This window comes from Eleginops maclovinus, chromosome 2, assembly GCF_036324505.1.
Source record: "Eleginops maclovinus isolate JMC-PN-2008 ecotype Puerto Natales chromosome 2, JC_Emac_rtc_rv5, whole genome shotgun sequence".
Classification (NCBI taxonomy): Eukaryota; Metazoa; Chordata; class Actinopteri; order Perciformes; family Eleginopidae; genus Eleginops; species Eleginops maclovinus.
In genome coordinates this window covers 8,042,331-8,056,386 of record NC_086350.1, presented here as the reverse complement: position 1 = coordinate 8,056,386, position 14,056 = coordinate 8,042,331, and the positions used below count along the sequence as shown (strand labels likewise).

Sequence of the window (14,056 nt, the reverse complement as noted above, 5' to 3'; positions counted from 1 at the left end):
CCCTGGCGGCAGTTTGATTTTGAGAACATTTTCGGTTTTACTTGATTTTCTTCATATTGCCCAGCCCTAATAAGAAGAGCCAGTAATGATTCATATGTTCTAATAACTTTCAAACTGAGAAGAGCTGGTACCTACTCTAGAAACTCTGTGATGTACTTCCGGCTGCACTTGGACCACGACCAGGGATTTGTGTCATAGTTGAGGGTGGGAGCCATTACATGATACTGGTGCTTCATGCCTGCTTCCCGACACTTGGGGTTGTCATCGTGAGGCATGTTGAACCTGGTGCAGAGAGGAAAAAGAAAAGGGGGGGGGGTTAAAGATGGAGAAAGGGATATAAGGAACACACACAAAGTAATTATTATCTGCTTAATGGCTTAGTCGTTGCAAGGAGGATAAATGTCACAGGATTTACGTTTAGCAATTTATAACAGGGGATCACCCAACACCATCCCTGTGGGCCGCCACACACAGCTGCAGCCACAGACACACCTATAGGTAACACCCCACAGTCTGCTGCACACACATTCATCTGTTTGGTGTATGCGTTTCATGCACCTCCTTCTTTGCATTATGGCCCAAATGTTTATGCTCAAAAAGTCCCAAAAGGTTTCAATTAAATACCAAGTGGTTAGTAGGTGGTATGACATTTAATACAACATGTCATTCTTTCCTTATCAGCATCTTTCCTCTCCACCATCATGACCAACATGCTAGTGGGAACCACCTCCAGTTCACCTCTGAGAAGTCAAAGGTCACTAAATCCCATTCTTACAGGGCTTTATGAAGAGGGAAATGTAGGGGCAGTAACACCATGAGCATTATCACACATGTCCAGGTTGATCCAGTGGAAGAATTGAAATGTATTTTCACTATAGAGATCTCCTTATTATCTATTCAATAATCCAATGTGGGTGTGATGTCTTAATTGTCAGAAAACCGTAAACATTTAAATTAGGTTCTTGAACTTGTGTTATTTGACAAAACTAAAACTAAAATATATTCAATTTGCACAAATCCAGTTTGGTAAATTTGCTAAATAAATGACTTAACAGCTTAAACGATTAACAAGGCAGTTGGCAAATCACTTGGATGTTGATCCACTAATCAGTTAATCAGCTAATTATTTCAGCATCACTCATGATAAACAATAAAAGAAGACTCTTCACAGAACAACAGCTGTATCAATTCAAGTACACAGCATGGCATCTGCACTTTAATGAATTCATCCAGGCTGTCTGCAGTTGGCAGTCTCATAAAGCAAGTTTTTTGATCATGTCCAGAATAGAATAGTCCATTACGGATGAGCCTGTTTTTGGCGTTTACCCATAAATACATGTAGTGCATGTAGACGAGCGTGCACGCGTTTATATACACACAAGAAAGCATGCAGCTGTATGATGTCGGAGATGTTTACAACAGTATGTGGGCGCGGGACTGTGACTGCGGGTCGACCCATACCCCCACACAAACAAGACCTTAGCATGGCTGGCATGAGGCCCACCCTACAGGGGCTGAGGGCCTGAAGGCAAACACCCAGGGAATAATTAATCCTCTGGCACGGTAATGAGCTCTGTCCGCACAAACAAACCAAGCTGTCGGCTGATGTTGACAAGATCAAATCTGCCTCCAATTCTACCGGCAGTATTTAACACTAAGTATTATTTGTAACTTCTAAACGGTGTACAGGTGTATCAGGGTAATGCAGACAGTGACAGGCAAGCTTAAAATACATTTAAAAAACATCTTGATGCTTTACAATGTAGAATATGTTGTTATTGTGAAATGGATTTGTGAAGAACAATTTGTACTCTTTACACATTATGATGATTAAGTTGACCCGGGACACTGGCTTGAAATGAGATGAGAGCCTTTTAGTGATTAGGTCATAAATCTGAAAGTTGGGTGGCTTTTTGTTAAGCAACCGTAAAGGATAAATCCATAGAGAATTAAATTCCAGTGGGCGGATAGCAACCCCGGCACTTAATTATAAGCATCTACGCTTAAATGTAATAAGTGAGAGTCCATTTACTTTTGGTGAGAGCTCTCAACAAAACAAGCAGCTTTGTTCTCTGCAAAACACATCCTTCATAAAACGCTGTAACCCAACAAGATTTTCAGCAAGACAAAACCACATTTCTTTGCTGAGAAGCCCGTAAATAATTTTAAGAGTAAGACATATTGCTTGAGCGATCAGGACCTCAATTCTTGCAGGGGTGAAGTCTGCAGTACCATCATTTATCAGCAATGAACAGAGACAGAGCTCAGTGAGACCACCAGAGAGAAAAATGACTTGCTACATTTTGGCTCCTTCAGATCGAGCGCTAACCAAACAAACCATCTTTGACATTCACAATAATTGTATTCAATTGGTTACAGGTGATTAGGATAATGTCACTGTTATGTTGTAGTGTAGACTCTCGTATTTCATAAGATGTTAAAGATGAATGCCAGTTTGCAGTTTCACAATCCAAATTGATGTCAAAACGTCAAGAAGATTTATCGGTGATCCAAGACATTTAGAGCCTTAGCATCGTCTGATGAAAACTTTTAACGGTTATCAAATAACAATGCCTCGCCTGGTAATCCCCATGATGACTATTAATAATCACACGTCCTTGCAGTCATCTGAGAAAGGCCTTCTATCCATTAGTCTAAGTCTTTCTTTAATCTGCTACGCTCTTGAGTGGCTCCCACTACCTGACACTGGCTTTCCCAGAGCGCTAAACACTGCGAGAGCTCACGCCTGTGAACGCAGCGATTAACCGCGCCAAGAGGCAGAGCCAACTAGGCCTCCAGCTGCTTGAACTTTAGCATAAACAGATCCACACGAGATGCAAGGGGAAGAAGTGGGGGCCCGTAGACTGGTTCATCTGGCTGCTTTGGTCCTGTTTCTCCACTGGAAGAATGTGTGAGCGGGGACAGAGGAGGAAGAAGAATATCTTTCGTTCTTCACCAATAGCTCACACGACACTGGTCCTTTTTATCTAGCCTACACAAACCGAAAAGTAGACCGGAAAGAAAACCTCTCACTCATTTTCCCTTGTTTGGTACATCAGGGAAAAAAGAAAAGGGTAAAAATAAAAGGGCAGATATTTGACGTTCCCAAAAAATTCCCGAATGAAATGAGTAAGGTTAGAACGAAAACATGATGGTTGGTCGAGGGAAAACAAGCATGATAAACGTCAACTAATACTTCAAATCGCACCACATCTTAATTAACTTAACTGGATCCTAATGAGTGATTTACTGTAATCTTGCCAGATGGATGTTTTTACTAAACATCTCCCATAGCAGAGATAAAGTGATGTGTTTTGACTTGTATAGATCGTATCCATCTGAAGGACCACGTTTTTTTCCCTCTTCTTACAAGTTGCAATATTTGCTTGTGGTGGAAACAGATTCTGGCAGAAAAGCGTGTTGTGATAACACTACTGTTACTCACAAGATACACATGACGGCACAGTGACATCTTCAGGGTGTTTTATCAGTGTTTTGGAGCTGATAGGAGAACATACAAGCCGCTGAATACAGAACTTTTAGCCTCGCACTGTCTGATAAATGTCTGATTCTATGTGAAATCTTTGAACTCTATCTTTTTTTAACGTTATTTTTCACAATATAACCTCTTAAGACAAAGATATGCCTCTGACACACACAGGGTTAAGTTCCTGAGCTGTACAGTGTGGTATTATGGGCTGGCATGTTATTAAAAGTCAAGTTTTCACTTTATTATGTTTTGCACCTGCGTTTGCTGCGGCCTACATCTCTTAATAAGAGGGCTTTTGTTGGATGTGAGGGGTGAGACAGTGTGTGTGTGTGTGTGTGTGTGTGTGTGTGTGTGTGTGTGTGTGTGTGTGTGTGTGTGTGTGTGTGTGTGTGTGTGTGTGTGTGTGTGTGTGTGTGTGTGTGTGTGTGTGTTGGGGTAGGGGTTTGCTTCAAGTTCTGTGCTGCAACTTACACATGGCCCAGCTCATGAGCAATGGTGAAGGAGGCACTGATTCCATTTTCCTCACTGATGGAGCAGCTCCGGTATTGGTCACACATGGTCCCCAGCTCCGCAAGCCCTACAGGGTCACGTACACACACAGATACACATGAACACTTACAAACACACAGCTATTTAAAAAAAGCCTGCTGCTTGAGTGTTAAAGGCGATTACACCATCAAAACTTCTGTTCCGTAAGAGAGATTAGCACCGCCACCGACTCCCTCCATCCTCCCTCCCTCCTCCCATTTCTACCACTCTGTTCTGTCACTATAATATTATTAGCTGACAGCTTGCCATAAACGTATTACTGAGCTGTGGTTACTGGAGTGGAAAGGTAATTGAGAAAGATTGGGATATATTTGTGCAAAGAGAAGGGCAAAAGTTTACCTAATGTGTCGCATTTATCTTTCGCTCTGCAGATGTCTTCCCTGAAACAAAGAAAACAGACAATGCAGTTAGCACTCATTCCAGTTTTCCTCAGCATCATGGCTTTTGCTTTTTAACGTGAGGAGATTGAAGGTGTACCTGGTGATGAGGAGTGCTGTGTCATGGTGAGACGGATGGCTGTCATCCTGGACGTTTTGGACCTGCTGCCAGACGCAGAAGTTGTGGAGAGTCGTCGCAGCATTAAAGCTAACTGTAGGCCCTTCCTGTTTGGGATGAAACACCAGTGCGGAACTTATCAAGAAACAAAGCATACAGATTGTCCTGTTTCACGTGTAGTTGAAGTAAGTGTGTCTTAAAATAATACAAGGTAATACTGATATCCTGTGCTTCGCAACCTGTCTTTTGTCTTTACTTACTTTGCTAGGTAACAAAAGAAATGGCATAGATTAGGTCAAAGATCTGGGACATCCTCCAGCTTTTCAAACAACTTCAGTTCCCTTTATTTTAACCATTTCAGAAGCAGTTACAGTGAGGGAACCAACTACAGTCAGCCTCTCAAATGCAGGTGGCTAGCTGCCTCACTATACTATCGTTTGTTTTCAAAAAAGGAGACCTCTCTGGAGACTTGAAACTGACAAGGCAGGCAGTGTCCTTTCAAACAGGCCCCCCGGAGAAAGGGCCAGCTCAGGGACACCTGCACTGACGTCAGCCCTAGTGGAGATCTGGATACAGGTAGCATTCAAGCCTTGCACTCACCTGTTCATTGTGGACGACGACTAGCTTGACAATCATGATGTTGATGAGGTTTCCTACGCTGGGGTCCCTGTACACTGCTGCTACCTGTAATAAAGACAAAACACACAGACAAAAAATGCAAACCTCCACAAATCTGAACCAGCGCACACACAGGTACAGAGGGAAACCTGGTCTATTTTTCTTGATTCAATACTTAGAATAAAATAACCCAGCTATTACTGTTTTAGTTAATCTCCATCTGGTTTAATAACATAGCAACGGTTCTTTCAAGTTAAAAGACTAACAATTTCTCCTTCAGGGTAAGTTTAATCAACAGGGTATTAAAACCAATTACAACTCCAGCATAGACCTTGGCAAAGAAAAGATGAACTACGAGTGGACTCGGCAACAATTGGAAACTTCAGCAAGGCTGGAGCTCAGAGCCCCTCTGTGAGGACAGCAAAATATCCCCTCTGTAGTCTTTCCCCTACGCTTCTCTTGCTTTTTTCGTGCCTGCCTGTCACGGTCGGCCAGCAGTCTGCTGAAGCCGTGTGCGTCCTCCTGACAGGAACTCATTAGTCCACTATAAACATTTAGCTTGTCTTAGCCTAGGGGGAGGCAAACGTGGCCCAGGCCTGCCCAGAATGACCAAAGGGAGCCTGTCTTGTCATGCTCCAAGTCTATCTGTGACGCAGGAAGTTGTTCTGTATGATCTCGCCCTAATGAATGTTATTGTATGATCTGTGCAATACCCGGAGTGAGCGGGACTGCAGCCAAAACTAGACCATCAACACTAGAGTTTGTCACACAGACAGTTAGCATGAAATGATAGCAGCTACCATCAAGGACACTGGGGTCGGATTCTGGGTCATAGTTCTGGGAATCTTTGGGGATCAATGACATAAAGAACAGTTTCTATTGTACATTTTTCCAGGAATGATTCTAATATTTTCACAAAATCCACTGATTGGAGGTTTTCAATCTGCTGTCCCTTGGCAACTAAACACAACATTTTGACACACGTATTCCTAAAATCCTAGCCAAATCTCTGAATATCTGAAAGAGCAACAATAACTTTTATTCAGCCATTCAGTCAGCATTGCCAAAACCTAAACACCTCCCCAGAGAAAACCTTAAGGGATCAGACACGGTAGGTTTCCTCATATTTTGGCTGGATTGGTTCAACTGTGGCTAAAGTAAAGTGGTGGAGAGACTGTTAAAGAGGGAAGAAAATGTGTGTTTGTGTGTGTGTCTGCCCCACTGGTCTGCAGGCAGAGGCATGGCAGAACTAATGTTTTGCTTTCAATAAAAACCAGTCTGGCAAATTTAACACTGAGTGTACCCTCACGGTGTTACTTAAGGATAACACTCCACTGACAATCATTACACCGTGTTAATCTGTCAGTCAAAGTCGTGACAGACAGACAACAGCAGTTTACAGAGTGCAGTATAAATCGATAAGCTATCCTGCTTTGACACCAACACCTTTAATACATGTTACACTCTCTTATATGTACTGAGTCAGTCAATCACATTGAAACCGGCTTGATTACCTGCCAGCTTAAGGACTCGAAGGGTCAGGATTTTACCAATTAACTGGGCAACTTTTGTTCCAGGATCAGCATGCTAGGGTCACGTCCGGGTTTACAACCAAAATGTCAAACAGTAACATCTGAGGCTAGAAAAACCCTCACTGAACTGGGGGGGATTGATTTTCACAAGGGCTTTGATCACTAAATTACAAAAGACAACACGTCTTAAAAATGATCATGCCATGGAGATAGTTTGGGCTTCATTTGCATCAAGTTTTCAGGTGTCAGTTTCTGTGATTTTGCTCATCACCCCAATACAATAAAGATTTCTATGTGGTGCTCATAGCATTGAAAAACACTTAAGAGCAACATCTATTTAGAGAAAAGACTCAGTTACTTTTTTCATATTCTAATGGAATCAATATCTAAATAATAGTTTTCCAACGTTGATTATCCAATTGTATTTAGACCCTGCTGCTATTAAAAATAAATACATTTTGTAGCCAAAATCATCACTCATTAAAATTTGGTGATCCTAGAAATTATGTTAATTCATTGCAACACGCTAGCATTAGCATGTTCCCAATTGGGAGGTGTTTAAGCAGTTAGCTTGCCAATAACTAGCCTGCAAGTTGTCATGACACAAAGCACTTTTTTTATTGTTATCATTGGTCTACATTGGTAGGACACATCTCAGAAACGTGGAACCTACAAACTAAAGCTATCTGCATTGCTGAATATCAAACTAGATAGAAAAAAATGTTGGGTTTTTTTGTATATGAATCAACTATTTGAAAGTATGAACTGTATGCACATCCACATGTGTTAGAATCACACAATAGTTTTAATTTATTCATCAGAATGATAACACATCCCAGAATTCAAACTAAACCATGAAACATTTGCAGCATTCGGACAAAATAATATTTTTTTAGAAATATTGTTTTACTTACTACTGACATGATTGTTAGGATGTAGTGCTCAAGGTTGTGTCCATGATGACGCACCATTTTGGCATCAGCTGTCACCATCAACTCAACGTATCGAGGGTAGGAGAGAAAGCGCTTGCGTCTGCGATGGGAATTGGGGTGTGTGTTGGTGGAGTTGCTGTCATAAATGTGTTGATCATCTATGGTGGCTTTGACAGAATCCAGCTCCTCTACCATACTCCCATCGCTTTCAAACGCAACCGGCCTCTTGGATTTCTCTGTTGAAAAAACAAAAAAATAATGAAGAGTAATGATGTGGAGAGGAAAAGACGTTAGGAACGTATTTATTGGATTTAAAATCATTCTCATATGGGAGAATATAACTACCATTTACTCAAATTCCCTCACACTGGACCCCTACTGTTCAATGTTATAAAAGGCATTTCATGAGAGGGGCATGGTACATATACAGTTAAGAGCCAAGGGTTTTAGCTTAACTGAATTCCAGTGACATAACACAAGCATGCTGGACTTCTATGCCAAAAACTGCCATCAATTATTGTGTCATTCCGGGGCTCATGAAAGGTTGTACCAAGAGACGCAGGGTCAGTCGTGAGCTTTAAGAAAATTCAGGTCAGGCAATGTGCACCCCCTCTGGCTGAGTGTAAGCCACACAAACAAAGAAATCCCATGACGACATTTAACAGACTCCCCCCGAGACCAGCCTCAGTATGCAGGCTGCAAGGGGATATGAAAATCCTTACATTTCCCCACCTCTTTGAGCACGGCCTGTTTATTTTCTGAAAATAAGTGATGTAAAAAAGTAACATCAACTACATATGATACCAGATTGGAACCATTGATCGGCTTGTGAATAACACTTTCAACACCAGCCATATTTGAGGAAAAAAAGAACCAGGTTGTCAGCCGTATACTGTGCATACTCAACTGGCATTCCCTCAGCTGAACTGCACGTGTTGAGCTGGCCGTGAGCGATGGATTCCTTCACCATGACAGAGTGAAGTTAAAAGGGGGAGACAGAGACAGAGAAACAGACTAGGGAAACGTCAAGCGTGTGTTTAATTGAAGAAAGGAAAAAGACAAATCTGCAAAGGTTAAGGTCGAAGCAAATTTAATTAAACATACACGTATGACTGTCCATGTCCACAGGCGGACTGTAGTCTTTTGAAATAGTTTGGAAGAGCAACAGGGAGAGAAGAGGGGGAAGAGGCAGGCTCCAAATAGCTCATAAAAAGGCAAATGTTGTTTGGGACACACAGCTGCTGCAGCTTATTCCTGTTACTGACCAGCACATCAGGCCATACTAAAAAACTAAGTGATATTTCTACAAAAAATCTATTGAACCACATCAATGAAGTTAGCAATTAACACACTTTAAATCATCACGATGAAAACTGCTGAATCGTCTGAAGGAAAGGTTTCAACCACAATGAATCATTTATTAGAATTGGATGGATTTCAGTAGACAGTCTATGCTGAAACAGGCCATAAGAGGACACACAGATTGGTGCTGTCCAGATTCGCAGTGATGCATTGCCACATGTGATATGGTGCAAGAAAGATAGCTTGCAGCAGTTTCTGCCATCTCTCAGGCGGGGGAAAGACGGATTTAGGGAGCTACCTGACAAAGTGACGGATATATGTAGCACGGGTGACTAGTAAATCATGCAAACAAAGACATGACAGATTTAAATGTACGAGCTTAGATTTACTGTCATAACATAATAGCTGCACATTTTTCTATAATCTACAACTTGTTTTAAAACGTATATGTATGCACAACGAGTTATCACTTCGATGTAAGCAGTCATGGCCTTCTGAGATGTTTTGTGTTTCTTTCAAATAACCAGTTGTACTTATGGCAATGAACAATTTTGTGGAAATGAATTCAACATGAAATGACATTCAGTAAACAAATGCTATTCAGTAAATTATCACTGTCAGTGTTTACGAGCCGAGCATAGTTCGGAGTCCTCAACTTTTGATAACCCGATTATTGTGAAGACTTCCATTGTCTTTGAAATATTCAATCTTTCCAGAGAGTCACACAGAGAGAGATTGTGTGCAACTGTTAGGTCAGAGAAAAAGAGAAAAAAAAGAAAACTTGCTCAGAGATTATTCAAGTGATGCCCCCAGCGGGCACGCGAGGCGGAGCGTGACTCCCTGGCACAAAGGCACACAGCTTTTGCTGCCGTGAGGCCCAGCCCAACGCCAGTGCCAGCATCCAAGTCAGCGCCAAGCCTGTCTGTGCACACAGCCTGGGCAGCTGGGCCAGAACAGAGCTTTGTATTTTCCAAGAAAAAACTCTCCGAGGCCAAACCCACTACACTAAACCCCTTAAACAGACTCATCACTGCAGACAGTCTGACATCAAAGGGATTATCAAAGCTAAGAAGAGTATCTACATCTACAGAAGTTGGTGTTAAGTCTCAGAGCAAGCGAGTGTGAGATGAAAAAGGAGAGAAGAAGAAACGATGGAGGAGAAAATATGGTCCTTGTTATAATAGTCTTTGAATCAGTGCAGATTAACCACACAACCCTTCCCAAATCGCCTTAGATACAAATCCGCCTCTCACTAGGTAGTGAGCTGCTACTTACACCATGAGAAGACAGGGGTGACTGCTCTGACCCGCCGGGCATACAGAGACATGACTTCTACCCCCAATGTATCAGGCATCATATCAGCATCCCCTACCACAACTCTGTATATTTTAAGTGATTACCAAACAAATACAAAGTGAAACACTGTTTTTCTTTTTAAAACAAGCAAAAGTTAACGACCGTGAGCCTATAAAACTCAGCTCCAGCAGTTCTTCATAACAGAGAACAATAAAAGGAGCCCTGCACGATGTGAGTGTGAGCATTTATAAATTTAGTTATTTGCTTGGCTCCAGTTTTTACAGCTGAAATAGACCCACACCACACTCGCTTTTCTGCTTTAACGCCTACTTGACTTGTAAGCTTGCATAAAACTTTTCATCACTGTGCCAAATACGAATCAAACACAACAAATATTAGAAACCATGTTTATCTATTCACTCAATAACATGTTTAATTGCACACCACATACCCCATGACGGAACAGTTTCCTACATATCTAAAAAATCCTGTTGGGTTTGACTGTTTACACTGATTGACTTATTTACATTAATTTATAAAGCATTGAAGTATTTTGATGATTGTATAACTTTCTCTTTGAGCCCATTCATGTACATCCAGGCTGTCCTGAAGGATCTCATTGAGATTTCAATCTACATCAAAGGCTTGCTCTTTGACTCTCCTTCAGCTCTCTGTCAAAAGTATCCATGCCATGGGCCCAACAATGGGGAACACACATTTCATTGTTGAACTAATTAACATTCTTTTACAATGGCCCGCTGAGAGTTAAAGCGCCCTATTCCCCGGGTGCCAATTAAGTAGACAGTATACCTTACATTGAGTATAGGTACTGCTTGGTTTCTATACAAGGTCAGACACTCTGGTTACTGACAGTACAACTCAAGGGGATAATATGTTGAAACTCCTGTAGACAGAGGCACAATTAAGTGCAATTCTGTGGCTAGACAGAAAGAAGCAGCTAATTGTTGCTGCTGAAGAACGCTTTTAAAAGTGAGTTAGCATGGTTTTTGACCTCATTGGCTTTGTACACTAACAGTCCTCTCAGAGTTCAAATGTTATTTTCTCTTCAGAGACATGCTAAAGACGGCATGGTGGTGAGCTGAAGAATGTGTTTGGAGTAGCATACCTCCTGTGTTGAGACAAAACATTACTTATGGATCTGGACTCCTAATGACGGGCAAGGTGCCTGGAGTGTCTCTTTTGTCAGACTCAAACTTATTTAAAGAAAATCATCCTTACAGATTCAAGATTATGTGACTGATGAATGACTCAGACACCAACCTCCTCAAAACAATTATTTTCATGCGTTAGGAAAAAGGAAATGGGAATTGCTCAAAACAAAAAATCATCGCATTTGGACAAGGTTGAAGAGATCCCTCCTTGATGGAGGTAGTGCAATTGTGTTTAAAATGACACTTTCTAAATCAGAGCTCTAAATTGTAGTCTTTTTCTATTGAGAAAATGATTCAATTTGGCAGTTATCCAGAATCTATATATAAAGAACTGAACTGAAGGCATAATTATTTATAAATAGCAGTATAATATTCGTAGTTCAATAAAGACAACAGTTGAGGTTGTGAGGTAATCTTAATGTTCATCCAACAAAGTTACTGTAGTAAAGATGAAAACATTACGTCCCACTAACCCATTTTTGGACCCTGAAAGAAATAAACAAAGCAAGTCTGCAGTTTTGATTGATTTTCTGGCCTCTCAGATGGTAAACAGCTAGAGCTTCAGGCAATGACACTGATGTTTTACTGGCCAGCTCTCAGCATCACCTCTCCCGAGTCCAGCTCAGTGGGAAACTGTCTCTCACCTGTCACCCCCTCTCACCTCTGACTGTTACCCATGACACCATGCAGTAAGTCAGTGTCACTCAAATAGCTTTAACCCTTCCAATCAGCCCCCATCTGCTAAGAGTGCCCAGACAGTAGACAGTGGCAGAAAATAGCCCCAGCTGGAATCCGTCACAGGAACTCCCGAGACAAAACAACACATTGGGTTCAATAGGGCTGAGGCCTAGGGGCAGGCAGACACATGGCAGCTATTAAAGTTATAGACTGTCTGTGGTTGCCCAGCCCTGTTCTACCCTGTCCAGAGAATCAGTAATCTTCTAATCAGATGCCAATAAGTGTAATAGGCCATGTTATTAGCTGCTTGCACTATCTTTGTTGAAGCTGTTTTCAATTCAAGGCAATAATGTTACAAAGCATCATGTCATTAATGAATGGAAATAAGACTTTTTACTATCAGCGTTCCAAAGATACGCCATGTGGATTCAAAGAAGCGAAATCAATTCTGATTCATTTTCTATGTGGGCCGATAGCAAAGAAGAGAGCAGCAGGTGTAGAAGAAAAGAAAGTGGGCAGTGGGAAAAAGCAGGGGCCTCTGCCAAGGTCTGAAGTAAAACCGACAGGCACATGAGGCGCAGGCCAGCACTGCTCAAACACATGAAGAGAGAAGCTTATTTTCGCCATTTCTATGCACTGCCCTTGCTCAGCAATTCCCAATACTCAGCGGGATTCTTCGTCCACTGACAGGCCAGGGCGATGAGATGCACTCTTGACACGCGCAAATAAGCAAACCACATCTATGCACCGCCACAAAAGGCCAAAAACAAACAGTTTTTCCTAGCAACAATAGGTTCTTCCTGGAACGGGGGAGGTTCAGACTGACCAGGGGGCACGAGGGCATAGAGCAAGCCTAAGCCTTTTGGAGCCATCTGACATTCAGGAGCTCCACACCATCTAAAGCTAGACCCTAAAGGTGAGAGATGGTGTCAGAGTGTTCAGCGCCCATCCATCACACCCTGGCCTGCCACTTTTCCTGACCCCTGTGAAGAGCTAGAGTTAAGAGGGAAAAAAAGACCTTTATGCATATATAGTTCTAATTGAGGCCTAGCAAACAACCAGCAAGACCAGTAACCACACACCTCTAGAAGTGGAAGGACTCAAGGTCACATCCACCCATCCATTGAGTGACTCCAAACAAAGAGGGAAGTGAGGTCACAATCAACAAGTGCTCCCATTCACATACATGAAAGCGCAAAGGGAGAGCGGGCAGCGATTCAAGTCGGCTAGTTCAAACCTCAGGCGGGGGAGGGCATTTTTTCCATGTAAATGAACCCATTGACCAAAAACCTGATGCTAGCACTGAACTACCATGTATACACAGTGGGCACCAAGGGGGGAATCCTACACAATGATTGTGTTGAGTGTCAGGGGGCACAGATGACATGTGTGCCAAGTATTGCCGCATCAAAGCCAGTCACTTCGCTGTACCAGCTGCCCCCAGTTAGCCATCAAGAAATTGGGGGAGGCGCCAAGAGCCAATGAAACGTTGGTGTTTGGGTTTACGGATGGTAATGATTGCTGTCAAGCAGTCTGCATTCAATTTACTGTTTCTAATTCAGACAAAGTATAACACCCCACAGCTTTAGACACGCAGCCAACAACTTTGAGAAAGAGATTCTGTACAGCTTCCCTTCCCTCCGTCTCTTGCTTGTCTCCACATACATTTCGGAGAGCAAGGGGGGAGAGTCGATGGGAGAAGAATCTGCCCCTATCTGCAGCCACCCCCATCTCTGTGGCTATCTCTATTGAAGGACAACACAGGGATTCACATGCAAGCTTCGAGACAGATACCCCGTAGAATGTGTCACTAAAGGTCGGAGCTATGTTGTGATTTGAGCCCAGTAAGCTTCTTCCCTGGAGGCTTTTAAAACCAGAACCAGGCACAACAAGGCACTCTGTGACTTCCAAAGATTAATCACCCACTCAACAGCTATCTTCACTGGAGGTATTCTAAACAGCAGAGAAGCCACCCAGGTTGGCTGACAAAGA

At 42.3% G+C, this 14,056-nt stretch overlaps 1 protein-coding gene across 1 annotated transcript in view; it reads right to left on the bottom strand.

Annotated features, from left to right (window-relative positions):
• Positions 1–14,056, bottom strand: part of LOC134874309 (A disintegrin and metalloproteinase with thrombospondin motifs 20-like) — a 78,373-nt gene that overhangs the window by 54,112 nt on the left and 10,205 nt on the right. Inside the window, 6 exon segments of the mRNA XM_063898388.1 lie at positions 136–282; positions 3,962–4,067; positions 4,379–4,419; positions 4,517–4,641; positions 5,135–5,218; positions 7,599–7,852. Coding sequence (XP_063754458.1) covers positions 136–282; positions 3,962–4,067; positions 4,379–4,419; positions 4,517–4,641; positions 5,135–5,218; positions 7,599–7,852 — 757 coding nt within the window.